Consider the following 22,899-nt stretch of genomic DNA (forward strand, 5'->3'; position numbering starts at 1 on the left):
AAAAAAAACGGCGTCATAGTAATCTGTTTGAGGCAAAGCATGAGCGGGTCATCCCGCGCATGCGTTAAATGCGTCAAATATTTTAACGGGATTAAGTAAAAAAAAATAAAAAATACCACATGTTAACGGGATAAATTTGACAGCACTAATTAAAACATGTTTCTGAAAGACTTTGACATTAAAGGTTTCTTATTAACTGCCATTGACGGAAATTGAATTGGACGTCTATCTCCTTCGAGGTTGTAGGCTCTCTTTCTGGCTGTTTCCCTGTAAAAAAGATACCCAAAGACAACTGTTTTTTGTAATCTTTGTAAGTGTGTGGACTTAGACATAGACTTCATAATATATTGACGGGGCCAATAAATAGGTGGCCTATCTCCGTCAAAGCTGACTGAGTGGAAACACAGACGAAGGGATTTTTATGTTGAAAATTATTTTTGAATAAATGCTTAAATCCCTGAATTCTTTATAAATGTGAACGTAAAACAGTCTCGATTCTTGGTTAAAAGCAAAAAAAGGGCAGTTAGCATTTCTTTTTACGTAAATATGGTGGATCTGCTGCTAGTCTTTTAGCCACTATTGCGACGCCTTATCACCACAAAGAGCTTTTTATGTTGAAAATTCTTGTGAATAAATGCTTAAATCCCTGAATTGAAAAAAAAATCTGCAGTGGACTGAGAGCGCGAAGTTTGAAGCGCGAAGTAGCAAGGGATCACTGTCAATATCAGTTGGAAGAAGAACTATGGTGTGATCAATGTTATTAGGGCGAAGTAATATCTGTCTATCATTTTTTTTTTTTTTTTTTACTTATGACGTGTAATATATGTTTTTGGATAGTTATTTTGAGAGGGGTAATTGGGGGTACTTAAAGGGCTAATTCCGACTTAATTTGGGTTACGTCGCCAGCGTAGGAATGAAACTCGTTCGTACTCTGGGGACTATTTGTATTTCTGTCCCATCCTAATCATGGGATTAATAAAATTTTGACTACCGTGACCTGTGGGATTTCCCAAAATACGGTATTGGCCCGAATATAAGACGGTGTTTTTTTGCATTGAAGTGACACTGAAAAAGAGGGGGTGGTCTTATATTCGCGGTCTAGACATTATACCCATTCACGACGCTAGATGGCGCCAGATATCATTGAAGCGATGTTCTGTCATGACAGATCTCAGCTACTCTCCCCATTCATGACGCTAGATGGCGCCAGATATCATTGAAGTGATGTTCTGTCATGACAGATCTTAGCTACTCTTTTTAGTTTAACCAGTTTGCATTATTTTATTGCAATGTTTTTCCTTATTCAGATTTGTTTCAAGACTACAGTTACAGTTAGACTTCACTTTGATGGTTAATGCAGTTATTGCAATTTTGTTGTTTTATCACAATAGATTGGTTTATTTACATTTCAAAAACCAGAAGCCGTTCATTTACGAATGTGATTGCACGTTAGTTTACATGTTTAAATGTTCAGATATTAAGATTTGAACGAGGCAAAATAACATGCTTTATCTCTCAAATATATTGTAATATTTAGAGATGTGCCGATTGATCGGGTCCGATCACGTCATTTTCAAAGTATCGGAATCGGCAAAAAAATATCGGACATGCCTTTTTTTAATATATATATATTTTTTAAATAAATTGTTTTCTAATTGTATTTAACGTTACAGACATAATATGTTACACTCATCCAGAGTCTTTACTTTAGGCTTAAGGTAGGGTTATCAAATTTATCCCGTTAACGGCGGTAATAATTTTTTAAAAAATTTATTTATCACGTTAAAATATTTAACGCAATTAATGCATGCGCTGCACGGCCCACTCACGCATTGTCGCGTTCAATCTGTAATGGCGCCATTTTACCCATATATAGAGCTAAAAGGCAGCGTAAAATCAGTAGAGTGAATTTTGGCAGCCGTTGGAGCCTATTTTTAATTGGCTAAAGCCTTACAATCCCTCTCCCTACGATTAGAAACATCGTGGGAAGCAATGTGGGGAAGAAAGGTAGTAATTGATCTTTTTCTTAACACCCTATGTTATTTCCCAACGCAGAGAAGATATATCAATTGGTACCACTACGCACAGTCATGGGTGCACGTCCCATCATGCATTTGGGCAGAACAGATGGCTACAGTATCATTTACTGAAAGCTCAACAAATACACTGGATGGCAATATTTAGTCACAATATACAAAGTCACATTTATCCTTTCAGAATTACAAGTCTTTCTATCCGTGGATCCCTCTCACAGAAAGAATGTTAGTAATGTAAATTCCATCTTGAGGATTTATTGTCATTATAAACAAATACAGTACTTATGTACTGTATGTTGAATGTATATATTCGTCCGAGTTTTATTCATTTTTTTCTTAATGCATTGGCAAAATGTGTATGATCGGGAAAAATGAGCGGGAATTATTGGAATTGAATCGGGAGCAAAAAAAAAAAAGCAATCGGATCGGGAAATATCGGGATCGGCAGATACTCAAACTAAAACGATCGGGATCGGATCGGGAGCAAAAAAACATGATCGGAACAACCTTAGTTATAATCATTTGTTTCAGATGTACTGTAATTTTTTTCTGTATAAAAATTAATTTGGTGTTCAAAAAGTCTTTTTTCAAACTTGAGTCTTGAAAAAGAGGGGCTCGTCTTATAATCAGGGCCGTCTTATATTCGGCCCAATACGGTAATTCATGCTCTACTGTGTACCACCCGTGGTCCCCATACCACACTTTGAGAATGACTGGTTTAGAAGTTGTCTCACGCAGCCGTAATTGTAAACATTCACAAGTGTGTGTTTGTGTGCATGTGTACAAATGAGAAACCCAGATCATCTTTGAAAAAGTTGTTTAGGGAATCCACCAGAGTTTACTTTTTAGTGTCTGGCACCCAAAAGGAGCCGCCACATAAACATTGGCTCCGTTCTGTCTCATAAATTATTTCACTCCAGTCCAGTGTGGAACGTTAAGATGTGAACATGAAATGCAAAGCTGCTCGCTTCCAGATGGCCCTCTTTTTGTGGATTTCAGCATGTGTGAATGCGTCACACACACCTTGCTGGTCGGTTTAGTGTAATCCCACCTTCCCGGGCTTGTTCATTAACCTCACAATTAACAGATTTCCTACTTGGTCTTTTACCTCTGCCTGACCTCTGGTACTGACAAATGCATGTGCCTGCATGTCGGTATAATTGATAAACACTAACCTCGCCTGTAGCCCTAATGAATTAAAGTTTTGTTATGTAAATCCTTAGAGAAATAAGAGCTATTTTGTTAGAGGGGTTTAAACTGCAAGATGGCACGCATTCAGTTTTGGTGAGGGTTTATAACGGAGGACCACATAGGTGCGGAACAGTAATTTCTCGCTCAAGTACAGATGCATTTAACTACAAACATTATTCAAATGCTTGTGTATACATGAAATTCAAACATTGTCAGTATTATAAATCCGACAACTCAAAGAGTTACTTTTCAGGAAGGTTGGTTTTGAATTATGGATTGTCATCTGTGTCTAATTTGCCTTTCATAAATTTCAAATGACTGCCAGTTTTGGAGTGGAATGAAGTCCGACATGATGTGTTTAATTTCTTTCAATTTACAAGTTTACATGAGGTGGAGAGGTGACGGAGAATCTTGTAGACTGTAAAATGTCACCCTGATTTTTTCTAAACAGCATCAGCAATTGATGTGAGTTCATGGCAGTATTTTTAATGTATCATTTAACCTTTGTTTACCGCACATTAAACTGCGAAGAACGATATTTGAAAGCGCAATTACATCTTGTCTGTTGGCTAATGTGAAGTGCTACGGGTTTATACAAAGCTTGAGAACAATAATCCGATACGACCGGATATCCGGTTTTACAGGTGAGAGACAGCTGTATCGATAGTAAAGTTACCATTCGACAGTAATAAGCCATTAAATATTCAATGAACCGATAGTAGAGATAGAATTCGGCTATCGCGAGCACAATAATCTGCTTCTAATGCCTAGTTCAATGCATTGCTTAGTATGATAATAATTTAGCTTTTACCTCACATGCTGCGCTTTTGTCTTTCACTACACAGCACACTTAGATTGTGACCGCCATCGTGGTTGCCTCAACTTCCCATTCATATCGGCAGAATCGCTAGTAGTCACGGTCATTACCCGATCGTCACGGGCGGGTCATAACAACGCGAGAGCTAACAGAACCACTGTAATGCACGCTCCGTAGCGTTTTCTTCACAACCCAAAACGAAACTTGTAGTGGCAACGAAGCAACATGCTAAAACAATGGGCAGTTTGCGCACCATGCCAGCGATGTGCACTGATTGATTTTCAACGCGCCCAGGAAAACAAAAGTCGGACTTTGAAGTGACAAAGGCAGCCAGATCTGTTCGCATGGGAAAGAGCTGGTGTGAAGTGTGGAGCGGTACAGAGATCGTGAGTTTTTAACCCTGAAAAATAACCCACTACAATCGTGGAAAGGGCAGCACGACACTCCAAAGATTTTTTTTTCCATGAAACGCAGTCTACTTAAACATGAACATGTGGATTAGTTGATCTTCCTCAAGAAAAAATCTGCCCTTCAAAAAATATATGGACAGTGATGAGGAGTAAAAAATGTGGAAACACAGGCATAAGTGTAACACTTTGCTGTGTATAAGGTTAAAGTAATGATTATTTTGACCTGTCTAAAATGCCATATTTTTATACCCCCAATTATACCATTGGTAAAGCATAATTTCTTATTTATTTATGATAGCATTGCAGGTTTAATTCTTTTTCTCTAGAGCTGCTGCGTATAATATTTTTTGTTTGTAAGATGTTTACGTTGAAAGTTTGCACTTAAATTACTTTTTGTGTTCAAAACACCAGGGAATACAGTAATTGAATTTCTGCACTTTATTGTAGTCTGTCACTGGGGTTTTATTTTATGATTAATCCCATCCAACAAAACGACGGTCGTATAGTAAGCCTTAATTTTTTTTTCCATAAAAAAATAAAACAGATTTTTGGTATGAAATTTTGTTTTGCTATTAGAAATGTGGTCTTTATTATATGTTTAAAATACTGTACGAACACACACAACAAATGTTTACGATCATATCGTTTTCACTCTGTATCGAACCGTATCGTTCTTAAACTGTATCGAATCGTATCGAATTGCTCGGCCATAAAAATCTCGTTTTTTAATCGAATCGTAACCTGTGTATCTAGATACATATCGAATTGGCTTCATGCCAGAGATTCCCAACACTATTTTATACACAGTTCTGAAATAAGAAATTTAATCACTACTTGTTTTGATTTTAATAATTATATGTTATGTGTAGTTGAACTACAACCACACAATTAATTTATCGACATTGTACTCGTACAATCAATATATCAAAATATTATAATTAATTCATGTGTACTATACTGTATATGTAAATGTGCAGCTACTTAACGCTTTATAGGGCAAGTGACTAATTCCTTTCCGAATAATAATACATACATAAAGTGTATCACAAAAGTGAGTACACCCCTCGCATTTCTGCAGATATTTAAGTATATCTTTTCATGGGACAACACTGACAAAATGACACTTTGACACAATGAAAAGTAGTCTGTGTGCAGCTTATATAATAGAGTTTGTTTATTTTCCCCTCAAAATAACTCAAAATGTAGCCATTAATATCTAAACCCCTGGCAACAAAAGTGAGTACACCGCATGGGAACTACGTACATCCCTAAACGTCCAAATTGAGTACTACTTGTCATTTTCCCTCCAAAATGTCACGTGACTCATTACAGGAGTGCTGTCAGCATTGCTGCAGAGGTTGAAGAGGTGGGGGGTCAGCCAGTTGGTTCTCAGACCATACGCCGTACTCTACATCAAATTGGTGTGCATGGCTGTCACCCCAGGAGGAAGTCTCTTCTGAAGACGGCACACAAGAACGCCCGCAAACAGTTTGCTGAAGACATGTCAACAAAGCACATGGATTACTGGAACCATGTCCTATGGTCTGATGAGACGAAGATTAATTTGTTTGGTTCTGATGGTCTCAAGCATGTGTGGCGGCGACCAGGTGAGGCGTACAAAGATAAGTGTGTCATGCCTACAGTCAAGCATGGTGGTGGGAATGACCGCCCCACCTCTTCAATCTCTGCAGCAATGCTGACAGCACTCCTGTAACGAGTCACATGACATTTTTGAGGGAAAATGACAAGCAGTACTCACTTTGGACGTTTAGGGATGTACGTAGTTCCCATGCGGTGTACTCACTTTTGTTGCCAGGGGTTTAGATATTAGTGGCTATATTTTGAGTTATTTTGAGGGGAAAATAAATTAACTCTATTATATAAGCTGCACACAGTCTACTTTTCATTGTGTCAAAGTGTCATTGTTGTCCCATGAAAAGATATACTTAAATATCTGCAGAAATGCGAGGGGTTCAACTACATGCGAAATGACAGACTCGGCGCCGTTGGTAAACAGCCGCTATTTTCAAGCAGTAGACTTGTCAGAAAGGCTCTGTTGTCGTGAACCTTTCTAGCTAACCTAAGTAGCTTTTTAATACTCCTAAATCGGCAAATCTTGACTCGAATCTATCTTTAAATGATGAAACAGTTTTAAAACTTTCACATATCGAAAGTAGACAAAAGGGAACTAATGCAAAAACGGGAGCAATTTTAACAACTTTAACAGTTGATTCACAACATTTAATGACTTCCAAACATAGCAAAGATAACTATGTTTTTTGTTTTTGGTTGAAAAAATGAAAAAAAAAAAAACATGAAACGAAACACCAGTTACTTTGCCAAATAACTAATTACTCTTACACTCAGGTAACTGAGTTACTAACTCAATAACTTTTTGGGAGAAGTAATTTGTAACTGCAATTAATTACTTTTTAAAAGTATAATTAACAACACTGGTCATAAAGATGAAGACTGCAGAATGAAAAGTGACGAAAGCAGAGATTTTATCCTGCCAATTTGTTGCCGAACACAATTTGCCCGCTACTATTGCTGATCACTTCTCAGAATTAGCAAAAGAAATGTTCCCTGACTTAAAGATTGCATCGGTAAGTTAATTTTATCAATTGACCTTTTTAATTAATAATTGAACACACTAACGAACTACCTTCAAGTCAAACTGAATTGCGAGCTGAAGTGCAGCCATCAAAAGACATGATAGAAATTGCCAAAAGTGCTACATACAATTATAACAAAAGTCACTGGTAAATTTTAGTAATCATGATGTAGCTGAAGCTATTGATTGTTCTTTGATTGCACCAGGTTATATGTTACAATATTACCAATAAATTCATATTATTTTAAAAATTCAGTTTTATTTTTGTTTCATATTGCACGCTTTATACGACGTAAGATTAGTCACCAATTTGTAAGGGCATATGTCACTATTTGTAAGATTGCCATCGGCCTCGGGTTGACAGGTATGTGTTTGCCTTCGTGAAAACACAGAGAAACAGGCAACCTTTTTGAAAAAAACTACAGTGCCTTGTTGCCGAACTTGTTGCTAAATCCAAAAGTCCCACACTGTGGCAAAAGGCACAGCCTAACTGCTATAAAAATTAAAAACAGCGACTAAGAGTTGTTGAAGAAGAGCTTCGTGTGTGTCTTTCTTCAATTCCTGACAGGATATGGGTTTTATGTTCATCTAAACAGGCTCAGGTTTCACACTGAGTAAGTGTAACTATTGGGAAGTTCTTTTATAACTATATCTACTGTACAGAAAGTAATTTTGGAACATCTTTGGTTTGTGGTGTGCCCGGAGATTTTTTCCAATGTGAAATTGTGCCGTGGCTCAGAAAAGGTTGAAAAACACCGGATTAAACCAACAATATCAGAACTGAAAGGCAGACGTGCTAACCACTCTGCCACCATGCTAGCCGGTCTCAGTTTTATATAGTATACTGGACTGTCTCAGGAAATTAGAATATTGTGTATTCTAATTTCCTGAGACAGTCCTGTATATATACACAGGACTGTCTCAAAAAATTAGAATATTGTGTATTCTAATTTTCTGAGACAGTCCAGTATATACATATATATATATATATATATATATATATATATACGTATATATATATATATATATATATATAAATTATTCTTTTATTAATCATTATTGTATTTTTTAAATATTTGTTTTCTGAATTGTTACGATTATACATTAATAAAATTAAATTAAAAAAAAAACAAAATCAATGAGAACAGATATACTAGTACACTCTGGTTATGGTGACACTAAAGATTTTTGTTCATATCTTTTTCCTTCATTGTTGTTAACTCATCAGCAGTGTTAATTAATTACAGTTACAAACTACTTCTTTCAAAAAGTAATTGCGTTAGTAACTCAGTTACCTGAATGTAAGGGTAATTGGTTACTTGGCAGAGTAACTGGTGATAAAAAGAAAATAATACTAATAATAATAAAAACAGGTCACACAATGTGAAGTTTAAAGGGTTTTTAGGACAATTGGTCCTAGCCCAGTCCTTCACCCTAAACTTAACTAGACACAGGGGTATTGCGGATATTGCGATAACTAGGTAGTAACCTTTGCTATGTGTGGAAGTCATTTAATGTTGTGGATCAACTGTTAAAGTTTTTAAAATTGCTCCCGTTATTGCATTAGTTCCCTTCTGTCTATTTTCGACATGTTTTAAAACTGTTTCATCATTTAAAGATAGATACAGTGGGGAGAACAAGTATTTGGGAAAACCCATTGGCAGTGTATCAAATACTTGTTCTCCCCACTTTATAAGTTAAGTTTTGCCGATTTAGGAGTATTTTGGATAAAAAGTTACTTAGGTTCGCTAGGAAGGTTCTCTATAACAGAGCCTTCTTGAGAAGTCTTCTGCTTTAAGATGGCGGCTGTTTACTAACACATCTAGCTCTTTATTATACTTGTTGCTAATGCCGCCGTGTCTGTCATTTGCATCTAGTTCTGTATATGTGATATCTACCGGTGCATCATGTGGGCGTAGTTGGTAGGCTATCGGCTACAGTCGGGTATTATTGGAGCCACCTAGCATAGTAGCATTACGTTTGCAACGGCGTCACACTCCCTTGCCTCCTCCCAACTCCTGCTCTGCTCTCGTCTCCATGAGTCTTTCTTTTTCAGACTTTTCTTGCGTCAGTCAACCAACATCGCAACGCATAGTAACACACGCCTTTCCTGCCTCAGTAACGGTAACGGCGTTGCCAAGATGAGAAAAGTAATTAATTAGATTACTCACTACTGAAGAAAATAACGCCACTAGTAACGCCGTTATATTCTAACGCCGTTATTAACAACACTGCTTATCAGACAGACATCCAATTCATTTAAACTCTGGAGGCCTGGCAGTGAATGCTTATTTTTCAGTGCCATTGACGGCACCAGACGTTCAATCCATTGAGACTGGGAGGGCTGGCAGCAAGCCTCTCCCAGTCAAAATGGATTGGATGTCTCGCGCTAGAGGTGGGAATCTTTGAGCACCAAGAGTCTACGATTCGATAATAAATGGGTAATTGATGTAACAGTGACTCGGTCTACATTCGATAGTGATGACATGATTTCGTCTGTTTGTGGAGAGCCTGGACTGCCGTGTCAATGAAATTGTGTCAGGATGGCGTGATGTACATTGGCTGTATTGCTTTCGACATTCTTCGAAATCCCCTATTTTCTAGAATATTCCAAAATAATTCCAGACGTCTGCTTTTAAATTTTTGGGAGCAGGTCTGATCTCACGGAGAAGCTGGTTGGTTAGGTCAGCCATGCATGTTGCCGTTTTGTATCTAGAGGCATGAGTTGTTGATGTGTACCTCTCGGTCCGTTTCCCACTGCATCCCGAAGACCGCACTGACTGTATTTTAGTTCCGCTTTAGTTGGCATATTTAAATAAACGGAATTTGGATGTTTGTGAATAGGAGTGGGAACCTCCAGGTACCTCACGATACGATACGATTTGCGATACAAAGCTCACGATAACAATGATCTGACGTTATAGCGATACAACGATTTTTGATACATTGGTCAGGAAATCCTTGTAGGATATTCTACAAAAAAACTAATAAGCAGAAAAACAAGCTTCTGCTGTGAATTGGAATGAGTTTATTACTAGTAGACGTCCAATCCATATGAACTGCTTCAAACACTTCAAAAGGATTGAAACGTCTATGGCCGTCAGTGGCCGCCAATGCCAGGCAATGAGTAATTTTGGGCCATTTAAGGTCACTTACCTGTTGATTTTCAGTTACTTCCTGTTGATTTTGGGGTATTTTATGGGTCACTTGCTGTTTATTTTGCGTTACAGAACAGGAAGTGACCTGGGAATCACCCAAATGAATAGGCAGTGACTCAAACTCAACAGGAAATGACCTGTAAATGCCCTAAAATGAAAAGCAAGTGACCTGTAAATGCCCCAAAAATCGGACCGAATGACTGTTAATGCTCTGGTTTTGAATGAACGAACGTTCCCAGTCTAAATGGATTGGGCGTCGAGCATCGTCAATGGCAGCCTTTTTTTTTTTTTTTTTTTTTTTTTTTTTAACCCTTAGATGCACAAGTTACTGGACCCTACACTCTTCCATAAGTGGGTCAAAAATGACCCATATTAAAACCAATGTGTTTTTATGCCATTTTGGTGAAGAATAATCACTTGTATATTAATTAGTACGATTTTTAAGGCCACACAAGAATGATTTCATGCTTGAAATATCTTTATGATTCAATTAACAAAACAAAACAAAACAAAACAAAAACAGAACAGAACAGCAATAGACTTCATCCTTCCTTGTATTTTATAATCAGTGATGAATAGCTCCCATGCATCTTTTTGGTGAGACAGCGGTGCTTAGCCTTTGTGGAGGCACTGACCAATTTCTGAGGATATTGTGGCTCTGTGTTCTGTCCTGGGTGGGAGGTAATGCTCTCTAGTAAGAGCCCTACCAACTCATTCTGTTGGCCATGATTTGGACACTTTCTTCTTCAGACGACACATAAGTGGAATCGTATGAGTCAGATTGATCCATTTCAGTTGGATTTCCAGGTGGACAACTGCAACTGCCACCTGGACAATAGTCTGGGTCCTCATCATCAGAAATTTCGGACACTTTAGTCCAACCCCGTCACTGCCTCTCTATCATCCAACATCTGTAGGACCATTTCAGCTGTAAATCTAGCACAAATCCAATTTTTTCATGTTTTTCCGATTCGACTGAACGGGAAAAGTCGCATAAAAGTGGACCATTTTCAAATTCGATCCAGGTCACTTTCGTATGTGGTTAAAATCACATCCGGGCCACATTTTTCCAGAATGTGGCTGCGGTCCGAACTGTCAAGTCCCCCAAATTGGAATTCATGCAGCAATTAACTTCAGCAAAGAGCGAGAGAGACAGGGTGCTACGGTAGCGGTGCAGCTGTGCATTAGCGTTAGCGCCTAACTTGAACGCGGCTTTTGGGGAAAGAGCGGGCTTGACAGCATTCATAAAAAAATAAAATGGGTTGAGGATAAGTCAGACAATGCTCGGTTTTCTCTGCTCCAATGCTCCTGCACATGCGGGCCAGTTAGCACAGCGCATCTCGGACTGCGAATTAGAGCGCATGTGTGATACTTGAACAGGCTCAATGGACAAAGGCAGTCTTAACGGGTATGCCAAAAAAGCAGATATGACAAAAAAATCGGAATTGTGCATTAGGACATGCGGAATGAACCTAGCCTTAGTTAGCTAGCTAGTTATGAAGTAGGTTAATTTGTTGATAAATAATAATAGTCATGAAAGACACACACACAAAATACTATATGGACATAAGACTTACAATACAGGTATCAGCTCTTGCTGTGTAAAATAATCTTCTTAAGGGATGTCACTTTTTACATACCTAGTTTGTGTGGTCCACTGTGAATTTATTCCTGACAGCTAAAGTTGATAAGAATGAAAGATTCCCATTGGATTCCATAGAAAATGCATGTGGGTCATTTTTGACCCACTTGTGGAAGCTTAGGGTAGTAATACAAAAATGACAATTTTTTCAAATGTTTAAAAAGTTCATCAAAAATTTGAATGGCATTATATCAAAAACCTGTTTTTTGAGGAATACCTGATATATGAATTGATAACAATTTTTCATTCTGAAGATATTTCAAGAAAACAACCTCACCGGGTCAATTTTGACCCACTTATGCATCTAAGGGTTAAATTGACACCTTTTTAAAACGATATATCGATTCTTGATAGAAGCATATCAATAACCTTTGGGATACAAAGTATCACGATATATCACCATTTCGAAATTTTGTCACATCCCTAATTGTGAGTCATTCTCGAATCTTCCACGGCCGAATCGCAAACAATCTAAGAATCGGAAATTTCACACACCTTTATCTAGCGCCGTCAATTGCAATAACTTTTATTTTAAGTGGAATATGACCAAGAGCAGATGCTTAGTTGCTTGGTTCAATGCTGACAAAGAGGTAGTATTTTGGTGTATAAAAGACTGCATTGTAATAAATATTGTTTTTGTTTTTGTCTTTCAGGTTTAAATGGAATGCTGTGGATGAATTGGACATCAAATACATTTTCAGCTGCTTTGCATTGGAATGCAAACAGCAACAGGCCTTTGTAAAGTCATCCATCAGTGACAATTCATGTCGAACTGCACACCCGAGCAGCTCCATGCTGCCTTGCTGGTCAGAATACTGCACACGGACAGATGGCCTTATAAAGTCGAGCTCGTCCGAATACACTTAAATGCAGCATAATGCCTTCAAAAGTGTCCTGTCTTTACATCCTGACAGTGGTGTGCTGGGCAAGCGCTCTGTGGTATTTGAGTTTATCTAGGCCCACGTCCACCTACGTGGGCCATATGTCTATGCCTATACGCAAGACTGTGAAACCTGCCAAAAACATGACCTTCAGCAACATACGCACGCGGCCGCTTAACGCGCACGCGTACGACTTTGTCATCAACGAGCCCCAAAAGTGCCAAGACAGCGCTCCCTTCCTGGTCATCCTCATTAGCACTACACACAAGGAGTTTGATGCCCGCCAGGCCATCCGCGAAACTTGGGGCGACGAGAGCGCCTACAGCGACCTGCGCGTCCTCACTATCTTCCTCCTGGGCAGGAACACAGACACCGTTCTCAACCAGATGGTGGAGCAGGAGAGCCAGATCTTCCACGACATCGTGGTAGAGGACTTCATCGATTCTTACCACAACCTCACCCTCAAGACTATGATGGGAATGCGCTGGGTGGCGACCTTCTGCCCCAAAGCGCAGTACGTCATGAAGACTGACAGTGATGTGTTTGTCAACATGGACAATTTGCTGTACAAGCTCCTCAAACCCTCCACCAAGCCAAGAAAGAGGTACTTCACCGGCTACGTGATCCACGGGGGTCCGATAAGGGACATGCGTAGTAAATGGTACATGTCCAGAGACTTGTACCCTGAGAGCAAATACCCGCCGTTCTGCTCGGGTACCGGCTACGTGTTTTCATCTGATGTGGCCGAGCTCATCTTCAAGACTTCGCTTCACACCAGACTGTTGCACCTGGAGGACGTGTATGTAGGTTTGTGTTTGCGCAAGCTGGGTATACACCCTTTTCAGAACACTGCCTTTAATCACTGGAAGATGGCCTACAGCCTGTGTAGATACAGGCGGATCATCACAGTCCACATGATCTCCCCTGAGGAGATGCACCGTGTTTGGAATGACATGTCCAGCAAGAAGCACCTGACATGTTGAAGAGGAATGTTGTTCCACGCGCTCGTTGGCCTTCTGTTTCTTTTTGAACGTAATCGGCGACAGACTGAATGATGGAACTACAAAAAACTATGAGGGCTGCTGCAAATCTGATTCCCATCCATGTGCTTAGAGCCACTAGAGATGGGTATTTAATTTCTTTCATCAACTATGGAGGAAATTATCTCCAATGCTTCTAATGTCACATCAACATAGTATGGCATATGTGGCAGCAAAGCAAAATGAAATATGTAAATTGCAAATATGTGGAACACTGCAATAAAATACTTAACTAAACTGCAAAAATAAATAAATAAATCAAATAGAAGAAACATACCTGTCCCAAACAGCCATGTTTCCACCAAGAGGCACAGATTCGTTTGCTGTGCTGATGGGTAAAGACCCAAGCATACTGTGAAATTGTTAATTTCTTCAAAGCAAAGAAGTGCACTTGGCCTGAATCCTATTTACTATGCATTTCACTTTCTGAAAACAATCTGAAGGGAAAATGCCCCAAAAACAAGCTAAAAGACAGATGTGGTTGTGTTCCAGACTTCAAGCTATAATTGCTAATGATTTTCAAAAGGGATGTCCCGATCACGTATTTGTGCACCCGAGTCCGATTCACCTGATTCTGATCTCCCAGTACCGATCCGATGCTGAAAAAAAAGTTTGTATTTCTTTTAGGGGTGTCAAACGGTTAAAATTTTTAATCGAGTTAATTACAGCTCAAAAATTAATTAATCGTAATTAATCGCAATTAATTGCAGTTCAAACCATCTATAAAATATGCCATATTTTTCTGTAAATTATTGTTGGAATGGAAAGATAAGACACAAGATGGATATATACATTCAACATACGGTACATAAGTACTGTATTTCTTTATTATAACAATAAATCAACAAGATGGCATTACCATCATTAACATTCTGTTAAAGCGATCCATGGATAGAAAGACTTGTAGTTCTTAAAAGACAAGTTATAGAAATTTTATATCAAAACCCCTCTTCATGTTTTCGTTTTAATAAAATTTGTAAAATTTTCAATCAAAAAATAAACTAGTAGCCCGCCATTGTTGATGTCAATAATTACTTGCACAATGCTCATGGGTGCTGAAGCCTATAAAATCAGTCGCACCCAAGCACCAGCAGAGGGCGGCAAAACTCCGAAAAACACAACATGTACACCTTCCACTGTGCTCTTATTTTAATCTGTTTGAGCGGGGCATTTGTGCGTTAATTGCGTCAAATATTTTAACGGGATTAATTAAAAAAATTAATTACCACTTGTTAACGCGATAATTTTGAAGGCCCTAATTTTTTTGTTATTTCAACAAAAGTTCCAAACATGTAACAGTACTAGGGGTCGCATTAACCGAATATTTTCCGTCGTAGACCGGTTTTTTAAAATGGTGACGGAAAAAACTGAAGTCCGTCCGTCTTTTTGACAGGTTGCAATTCACACCCCAGACCACAGGGTGGCGAGTGAGCATATTAATTAGCTATTGTCTCTCTTAATGCATGACGTCGTTGGCTATTCTGTCAGAATATTGTAGCGTCACCGGGGTCTGGCGGCGGCACCGTGATTGACACATCAACGCGAGGTTCTTATTGGTGCACCCGGTGTGCCAGCGCGTCATCCAATTGGTGGACTAGATTGCCGCCTGTGTATAGACCCCAATCACATGACGTCACAACTCCGCCTCCCTGACTGGAGCCGCCATATTGTGTGTCAGCTCGTCGTGTTTACACATTACCGCTACGTACATGCCTCCTATCACGACGTGTTTTTCTGCTCGTTAACATTAATAATCAAAACGGTGAAGGCGTGTGTGGCGGTTGGTTGCAGTAACAGAGAAGATAGTCGGAGAGACTTGAAGTTCTACCATATTCTGAGAGACCCGAAGTGGAGAGCGAGATGAACTGCTGTAATTCGACAAGAAATCTGGGCACCAAACGATCACCACAGACTATGTAGTAGTCATTTTTTATCTGGTAAGATGCATTTAATATATATTTAGAAGATTTTGGGCTGACAACCACAATTAAGATCATTGTGTGACGTTGGTGATTGGGGTCTATATAGTTGCCTCTTTTTCTTTGGGGGCGGAGTTGTTGTTTTGTTGGTGTTGTTGGCAGTAAGCAGAGTAAAAAGAGGGAGAAAAGTACCTCGACTTCCGTGTAAAATTTTTCGCTGACCTATTTTCAAAATATGAAGTTTCTCACAATTGACATAAAAAAACAGCAAATGTGTTGTGTATAAATGTGCTATAAGTACTGCATTTGTCATTGTTTGGTTTCTCTTTTAACATTGTAGTAATTATTTTTTCCTTATTGATTTCCTTATACCGTGATCCCTCGCTAATTTGCGGCTCAACTGTCACACCCTCAGTGCTCGCGGATTTTTTTAATGTCTTTATAAGTATCCATGTTAAAAGTAATAATAAGTTCTAAAAGCATATTTATGTACACTTTGTTTACAGCTACGTACAGTGAGAAGCAGAAGTATTTGAACCTGTTCTGGTTTTGCAAGTTCAACCACTTAGAAAATGGGTAGAGGTCTGAAATTTCAATCATAGATGCATTTCCACTCATAGAGACATGATCTTAAAAAAAATCAAGAACTCACATTGTATGATTTTTCAATAATTTATTTATAATTTACTGGGGTTCATAAGTAGTTGGTCCCTGAAAAAATTCAGTGCAATATTTAGTGCAGAAGCCTTTGCAATTACAGAGGTCAGATGCTTTCTGTAGTCCTTGACCAGGTTTTCATAAATGGTAACAGGGATTTTGGCCAATTCCTCCACATAAATCTTTTCCAGATCCATCATGTTTCAGGGCTGTCATTGAGAAACACAAGGTTGTAGCTCCATCCAAAGATTTTCTAATGGATTGAGGTCTGGAGACTGCCTAGGCCACTCCAGATCCTGGATATGCTTTTTATTCAGCCACTTCTTGGTCAGCTTGGCTGTGTGCTGAGGATGACTGTAATGTTGGAAGATCCAGCCACGACTCATCTTCAAGTCTCAGACTGAGGGAAGGGGGTTGTGGCTCAAAATCTAACGATACATTTCACCATTCATCCTCTGCTTTATACAGTACAATTGTCCTGTCCCTTTTGCCGAAAAGCAGCCCGAAAGCACAAGGTTTCCACCCCCATACTTCACAGTGGGGATGGTGTTCTTCGGATAGTGCTCATCCTTCTTTCTCCTCCACACACAAGTAAAGTTTGCACCAAAAGGTTCTACTTTGGTCTCATCTGACCAGATGATTTTCTCCCAGAACCCCTCTGCATCATTCAGATGATCCCTGACAAACTTCAGACGGGCCTTCACATGTACTGGCTTCAACAAGGGGAACCTTCTGAGCAATTTAGATTTTAAACCATTGCACTGTAGTGTTCTACTGACTGTAGCCTTCGAAACTGTGCATCCAGCTTTCTTCAGGTCATTGACCAGCTCCTGCCGTGTAGTTCTAGGTTAAGCCCTCACTTTTCTCATCACGAGTGATGCCCCACGAGTAGAGATTTTACTGAGGTAGATTATCAGTGTATCATGTTTAGCCTTTTCCATTTTCTAACAATTGCTGCAACTGTTGATTTAGTCTCACCAAGCTGCTTTCCAATTGTCCCATAGCCTTTTCCAGCTTTGTGGAGCTCAACAATTTTTTCTCTGGTGTCTTTCAAAAGCTCTCTGGTCTTCCGCATGGTAGAAGTTAGATTATGACTGACTGTGGGGTGCACGGGTGATAATAATGAGCTCAAATGGATGGTGGGTGGGTGGTTACTCATGGGGTAAAGTTGTACTATTTTTAAGGTAGACTGACAACTCTTTGAGTGTCCTAATTATTGCTGATTCCCAGGGGCACAAATACTTATGAACCCCAGTAAATTTTAAATTATTTTTAAAAAAAAAAATTTAAAAATCGTACGTGATTTCTGGATTTTTTATTTTTTTTTTACATTATGTCTCTATGAGTGGACATGCATCTATGATTTGAATTTCAGAGCTCTACCTATTTTCTAAGTGGGCAAACTGGCAAAATCACAAGGGGTGCAAATACTTCTGCTCTTCCCTGTATGCATGCAACGAGAGAGTGAGAGAATGAATGTGCAATACGTATTTATACATTATTTTATGTTATTAATTAAGTTACATGTTTCAAACTATTCTTTCATGTTCTAATGATAAAATAGGCATTTATATGGTTTATATACACTGATTGATATCATGCATGTATATACACACACAAAAAAAGTTAAAAGATAAAGATAAATGGGGGGTGGGGGCATTACCTTTCGGTTTTTCACTTCACGCAGTCTGTTCTGGTCCCCATTAACAGCAATCAGTGAGGGATCACTTTAGGGTTTTTTTTGTTGTTGTATTTTTTATTTATGGGTTTTGTGCACTTTACCAGGGCAGTATCACAGTTATGCTCCAACAAAATAGGCTCAAAGTCATTAAGCACCATCAGTATTCACACATAAGGCGCACTAGATTATATGGCGGACGATCAATTTTGGGTGGAAAAATAAAGTATTTTAAGTGCGCCTTATAGTCCGAAAATACTGTAACTCCCAATCGTCAGAGTTAACATTCACGCCGCAGGTTATTTGGTCAGAATAATCATTTCGAGACATCTGCCAACGTTCATCAGAAGAAAAAATTCTTACATTAACTGAACTAAACTGTGCCGCTTGGTAGAAAAATGGATCAGCCAATTTCACCTCTGGCTGTCAATCATTGCATGAGATGATTCATAGTGTTGGTCTTTCCAGTCAATGTTTTCACAAGGTCAAGGCCCAAAAAAACATTCCTCACATGCATTTAGTCAATAAGTGTTTTGTATTAACACGTGGGGGTCACCATTTTTCAAGCGTTTGCCCTTTTAAACATCGACAGGACTTTTGGTCTTTGTCAATATTCGCCTCGCGCATTGAGGCTGTCAAGAAAAAGCGAAAGAGGAATTTTAAGACTAGACTATCAGAGTCCATTTGTTGTGAAGTACACGGGCTGGATTGAAATAGCTGTCTATTTTCTGGTGCATTTTGAGTGACACATATCTGGTTTACTACGATAGAGGAAAAGAAGCAGACGTCAGGCTCACAAATACTGGGTTTATCTGATCTTTGCCATGACAGCATCTGATACATCTCTGATTATGCTCCCTACTTTGACAAGTCTTGACTTTTATCTGAAGATCTTAATTGTCTCACTTGAACCATGCCATGTAAATCTAGCGGTGAATAAAGTAAGCCAGGTGTCAATTAATAAACATCTCTGTGATCGTTAAACTAAAGGCAAATGGACTTTCCTTCACGATTTAAAACATTTGACCTTTTCACCAAAGGGCTTCTCAGTACTGACTGGTTACCAAATCAATGACAGAATCTGAATGCTGTGCATAAGACAAATTTGGGGAACAGAAGATTGATTTGACCATCCCGAGGGTTCATTCTAAAATGGAAATCATTTTGGGAAATTAATTTAGCACAATCATGTCCAGTTGACTTCAGTTAGGCGACTCTGTTATAACAAAGTGTTTGTCCCTTTGATGTGGCTCAACAGCGGGAAATTGAGGATTTTGAACGAGCCTGTCTGCAGAGTTATCTTGACAATTGTGAATTGATCTATTTACATTGTGCCAACTTTTTTTTTTGATGGAAAATAGCTCTATCGGCCACCTCAGCTCATTGAATTGTGTCAAACTGCATGCTTGTGAGTTCAGCAAAGCACTTTGTTACAAAACACAAAAGTTAACTCATTGGCTCTCAATAACGACAATAGACGTAGAATTTAAAGTTCTGAATTTTTGACTTCAGGCTTAATCTTCGAGTTAGCGAGGGTGTAATAAATCGGTAGACTTGATTTCAACAAATTCAGTGTCGTTTGTTAGTTATTTGTTAGTTTCAAAGCTCCGGAGTGGCTAAGCTAGCACGAGTCAATTCGGCTGACTTGGCATGCCAATAAAAAACAACATATGCACAAATAAAAATCATCAATGACCCATTCAATCAATAGTGATGGCTATGTTTTCAGGATAAAATGATTAAAACTTACCATTGCATCTCGGTAATTGCAGTATGAACAACAACATTTTTAATCCAGCAGCTTTGCAGAGAGAGCGGGGTGATATCACATCGTTTTTTTTCACTGCCGATTTTTTATGTCGTAGCCAGCAGCAAGTAACCAGTTTATATTGGTCCTCGTTCTTCATAGGGAATTTGTGGAACCTTTGCTTTGCCCATTTCTTCTGTCTGTTTCCACAGTCTCTAAATGCACATTTTGCCATGTTGCCAGCCGTCAGTTAACTCAGCAGACTGATGCTGCATTCGAGGAAGGTGGGAAGTCAGAGTTTCCAACCTCCGATCTGGAAAAATATCATTGGAACTAGTGCTGCAATGATTAATCAATTAACTCGAGTATTCGATTTAAAAAAAAAAAAAAATTTTTTTTTTTAAAAAATCGAATTTTGTTGCTTCGAGTATTCGTTTAATTAAAGTGGCGTCGTAACGGTTATGTTGAAAGTGTTTGCATTAGTTTTTTTTTATTTGGGTGGATACACTGCTCGCTAGTCTGCCTCATTTACCATGGCTGAATCCTAACCTAATAACGTAATTTTTTGTTTGAGCTAATGGTTTTACAATGCAATCGTAATTTAGTTTATAGGCATATTTGGCTGTTTTTTTTTTTGTGGGAATATACAGTACTGTGCAAAAGTTTTAGGCAGGTGTATATTTTTTATTATATTATGTATATACAGGATATACTGTATGTATATATTTTCCCCTAGTGGAAGCTTCCATGATCCTAATAAATTTAATAATTTAAAAAATGTATATAATATATATATGTATATAAAAAACATTAGCATTTTATAGCATTTAAGCTAGTGGACTTTTGCTATGTAAGTTAGTCAATTATTCTTTTGTTGTACATAGATCATTAAAAAAAAAAATGATACCGTTTGAGGCCCAGCTCAGGTATTTTAATTTTTCATGTTCCTTATCCGATTACTCGATTATTCGAACTAACTAGTTCGAGTACTAAATAATCGATAGCTGTAGCCCTAATTGATTGCCTCCACTATTTGATTGCTTACGAGAAAGCTGGATTTTTAGAGGTCAAAATGTCTTTTGATGGCCAAAATAAAAAACAACTTGTCGCAGCAGCCATGTTTGCGGTTTACATTCGCTTGGAAGGCTTTGAAGTTGCAACTGGTACCATCCGAGTGGGATAAGTCCGACTTCCCACCTTCCTCGAATGCATCTTGAGCACGAGTGGCCGATGATTTCCTCTATTGTGGTCGTATTACCCATCCCAAAAACAATAGTCCTGCAGAATGAAATGAATTGCAGCAGTTTGGTATGACATTATTTTGGCTGCATGGTTGTTTTGGAACGATGACCTGCATATTGAATTTATTTGAATATGTTGGCTCTGTTTGTAGATCTATATCGGTTTTTTTTTATTGGCATGCTAGGCAGGCACCATTGACTCGCACTAGCTTAGCCACTCCGGAGCCCTGAAATTAACAAATAACTTACAAACTGCACGGAATTTGTTCAAATCAACTCCACTGATTAATTAAACCCCCACTAACTCCAAGATTAAGCTTAAAGTAAAAAATTCTGATCTTCCGCTTTTAAAGATCTAATTGAAATGTACATTGATCTTGTCAAAAAACAAATGATGGAGTTTGAAAATCTTACAGAAAAGATGTGTAATTATTCTGACTACTGTATTTCAAATTCCAAGATGGGATTGTGTGCAACCACTGTACCTCCAGTGTGCTCTTCTTTTTCTTTCATAACTACTTGCGTTCAGTTGGCTTCACCTGACACACCAATTCTCCATTTTGAATGCACCTTACCATCTGGAGTAGCACGAAGGGGAAATATCATGACAATAAATTAATACATTTTAAAAAGAGCTGCTGTTTGTAACCAAGACTTTTCAGGTGACTGAAATGCATGGACAGAAATAACATTTTCAAGTGTCCACTTTCAATTTCTATATACGGTACATCATCGCTTCTTAGTGATGCTGTTTCAGGTAGCCCGTGACCTTGGTTCAAACGCCCACATTGACAAGCTCCTGCCCCTTGTGAAGTGTCCTTGAGTGAGACAACGTAGCTCCACTGCTGCTGAGTAGGCACTCTGAGCTCCCTGTTGGGGAAAAGCCTTGCGGTGCTTGCAATGATTAAACTGTCACATCGATTTGGTCAATCTTGAACATTAACCAGTTCTAAATGATCATTTAAAAATCAATACGGAACACATTCTGTGAAGACAAACTAGACATGCCATTGAATCTTAACTCCTTCGCCCCCACTGGCGGTTCATTGCACCCTTAAACCAAAATTAAGTCTCTCGCAGTAATCTATAATACAAGCGCAACCGGAATTTCATTCCATGTTTTCCACATCACCGTATGGATTATAATTAGACCACATGTGACTTGTTCTTTATGACTTTGTGATGATGTCATAAAACCATCGTCTCTTTAATCTTAACAGAAAATATGTATTTTAGTCTCCAAATGCCCTTGTCATCAGTCGGTGCCTCAACAAAGCAGCTGCTTTAGCTTAAGTACGCTGTATGGTGGCAAATTAATTTGTGCAAGTTGCTGAGACCATTACAGGATATTGCAAATATACACTATCTGTTGTTGATTGCAAAAACTATTGACATATTTTGTGTCTTTATGGCTTTCAAGGCCAAAAGTTCTTGTCATTTTCTTTTGCTGTATTTAAAACTAATGTGATATTATGTATCCCACAAAGGGTTGTGGTATATGGTTTGTTTTTTTATATTAAACAAATACTTGAATAAACTCATTGCTGCTTTTGGACTTTGTGACTTCGAAATTCTTTTGTTTTTTTGGTACTAAAAACAACTGAGAAGAGTGTTGTGATATAGGTTGATATTTGTGACATTAGAAACAATCTGAATTATTTAAATAAATGTATTATTAAAATGTTTTGTACAATATTTAGAGCTTGGTTATGCAAAGTTCAGTTGTCAAATTAGGTCTAAAACTACAGTGGTACCTCCACATACAAATTTAATTCGTTCTGGGACCTGGTTTGGAAATCGTATGTCGTACATATATAATCATATGTAGAGCGGGATTTTCCCATAAGAATACATTTAATTCAATGAAT

General features: G+C 38.4%; 1 protein-coding gene across 4 annotated transcripts in view; it reads left to right on the forward strand.

The window, feature by feature from the left end:
• b3galt1b (UDP-Gal:betaGlcNAc beta 1,3-galactosyltransferase, polypeptide 1b) overlaps nucleotides 1-22,521 on the forward strand; it is a 100,219-nt gene extending 77,698 nt beyond the window's left edge. For 3 of the 4 annotated variants that reach the window (XM_057853469.1, XM_057853471.1, XM_057853470.1), the window contains exon 2: nucleotides 12,522-22,521. In XM_057853469.1, the coding sequence (XP_057709452.1) occupies nucleotides 12,746-13,732 (987 nt within the window). In that variant the 5' untranslated portion in view covers nucleotides 12,522-12,745 and the 3' untranslated portion in view covers nucleotides 13,733-22,521. The remainder of the gene's footprint in view (nucleotides 1-12,521) is intronic. The other variant, XR_009066450.1, reaches the window with a different exon arrangement.
• Nucleotides 22,522-22,899: the final 378 nt, after the last annotated feature.

This window comes from Corythoichthys intestinalis, chromosome 12, assembly GCF_030265065.1.
Source record: "Corythoichthys intestinalis isolate RoL2023-P3 chromosome 12, ASM3026506v1, whole genome shotgun sequence".
Classification (NCBI taxonomy): Eukaryota; Metazoa; Chordata; class Actinopteri; order Syngnathiformes; family Syngnathidae; genus Corythoichthys; species Corythoichthys intestinalis.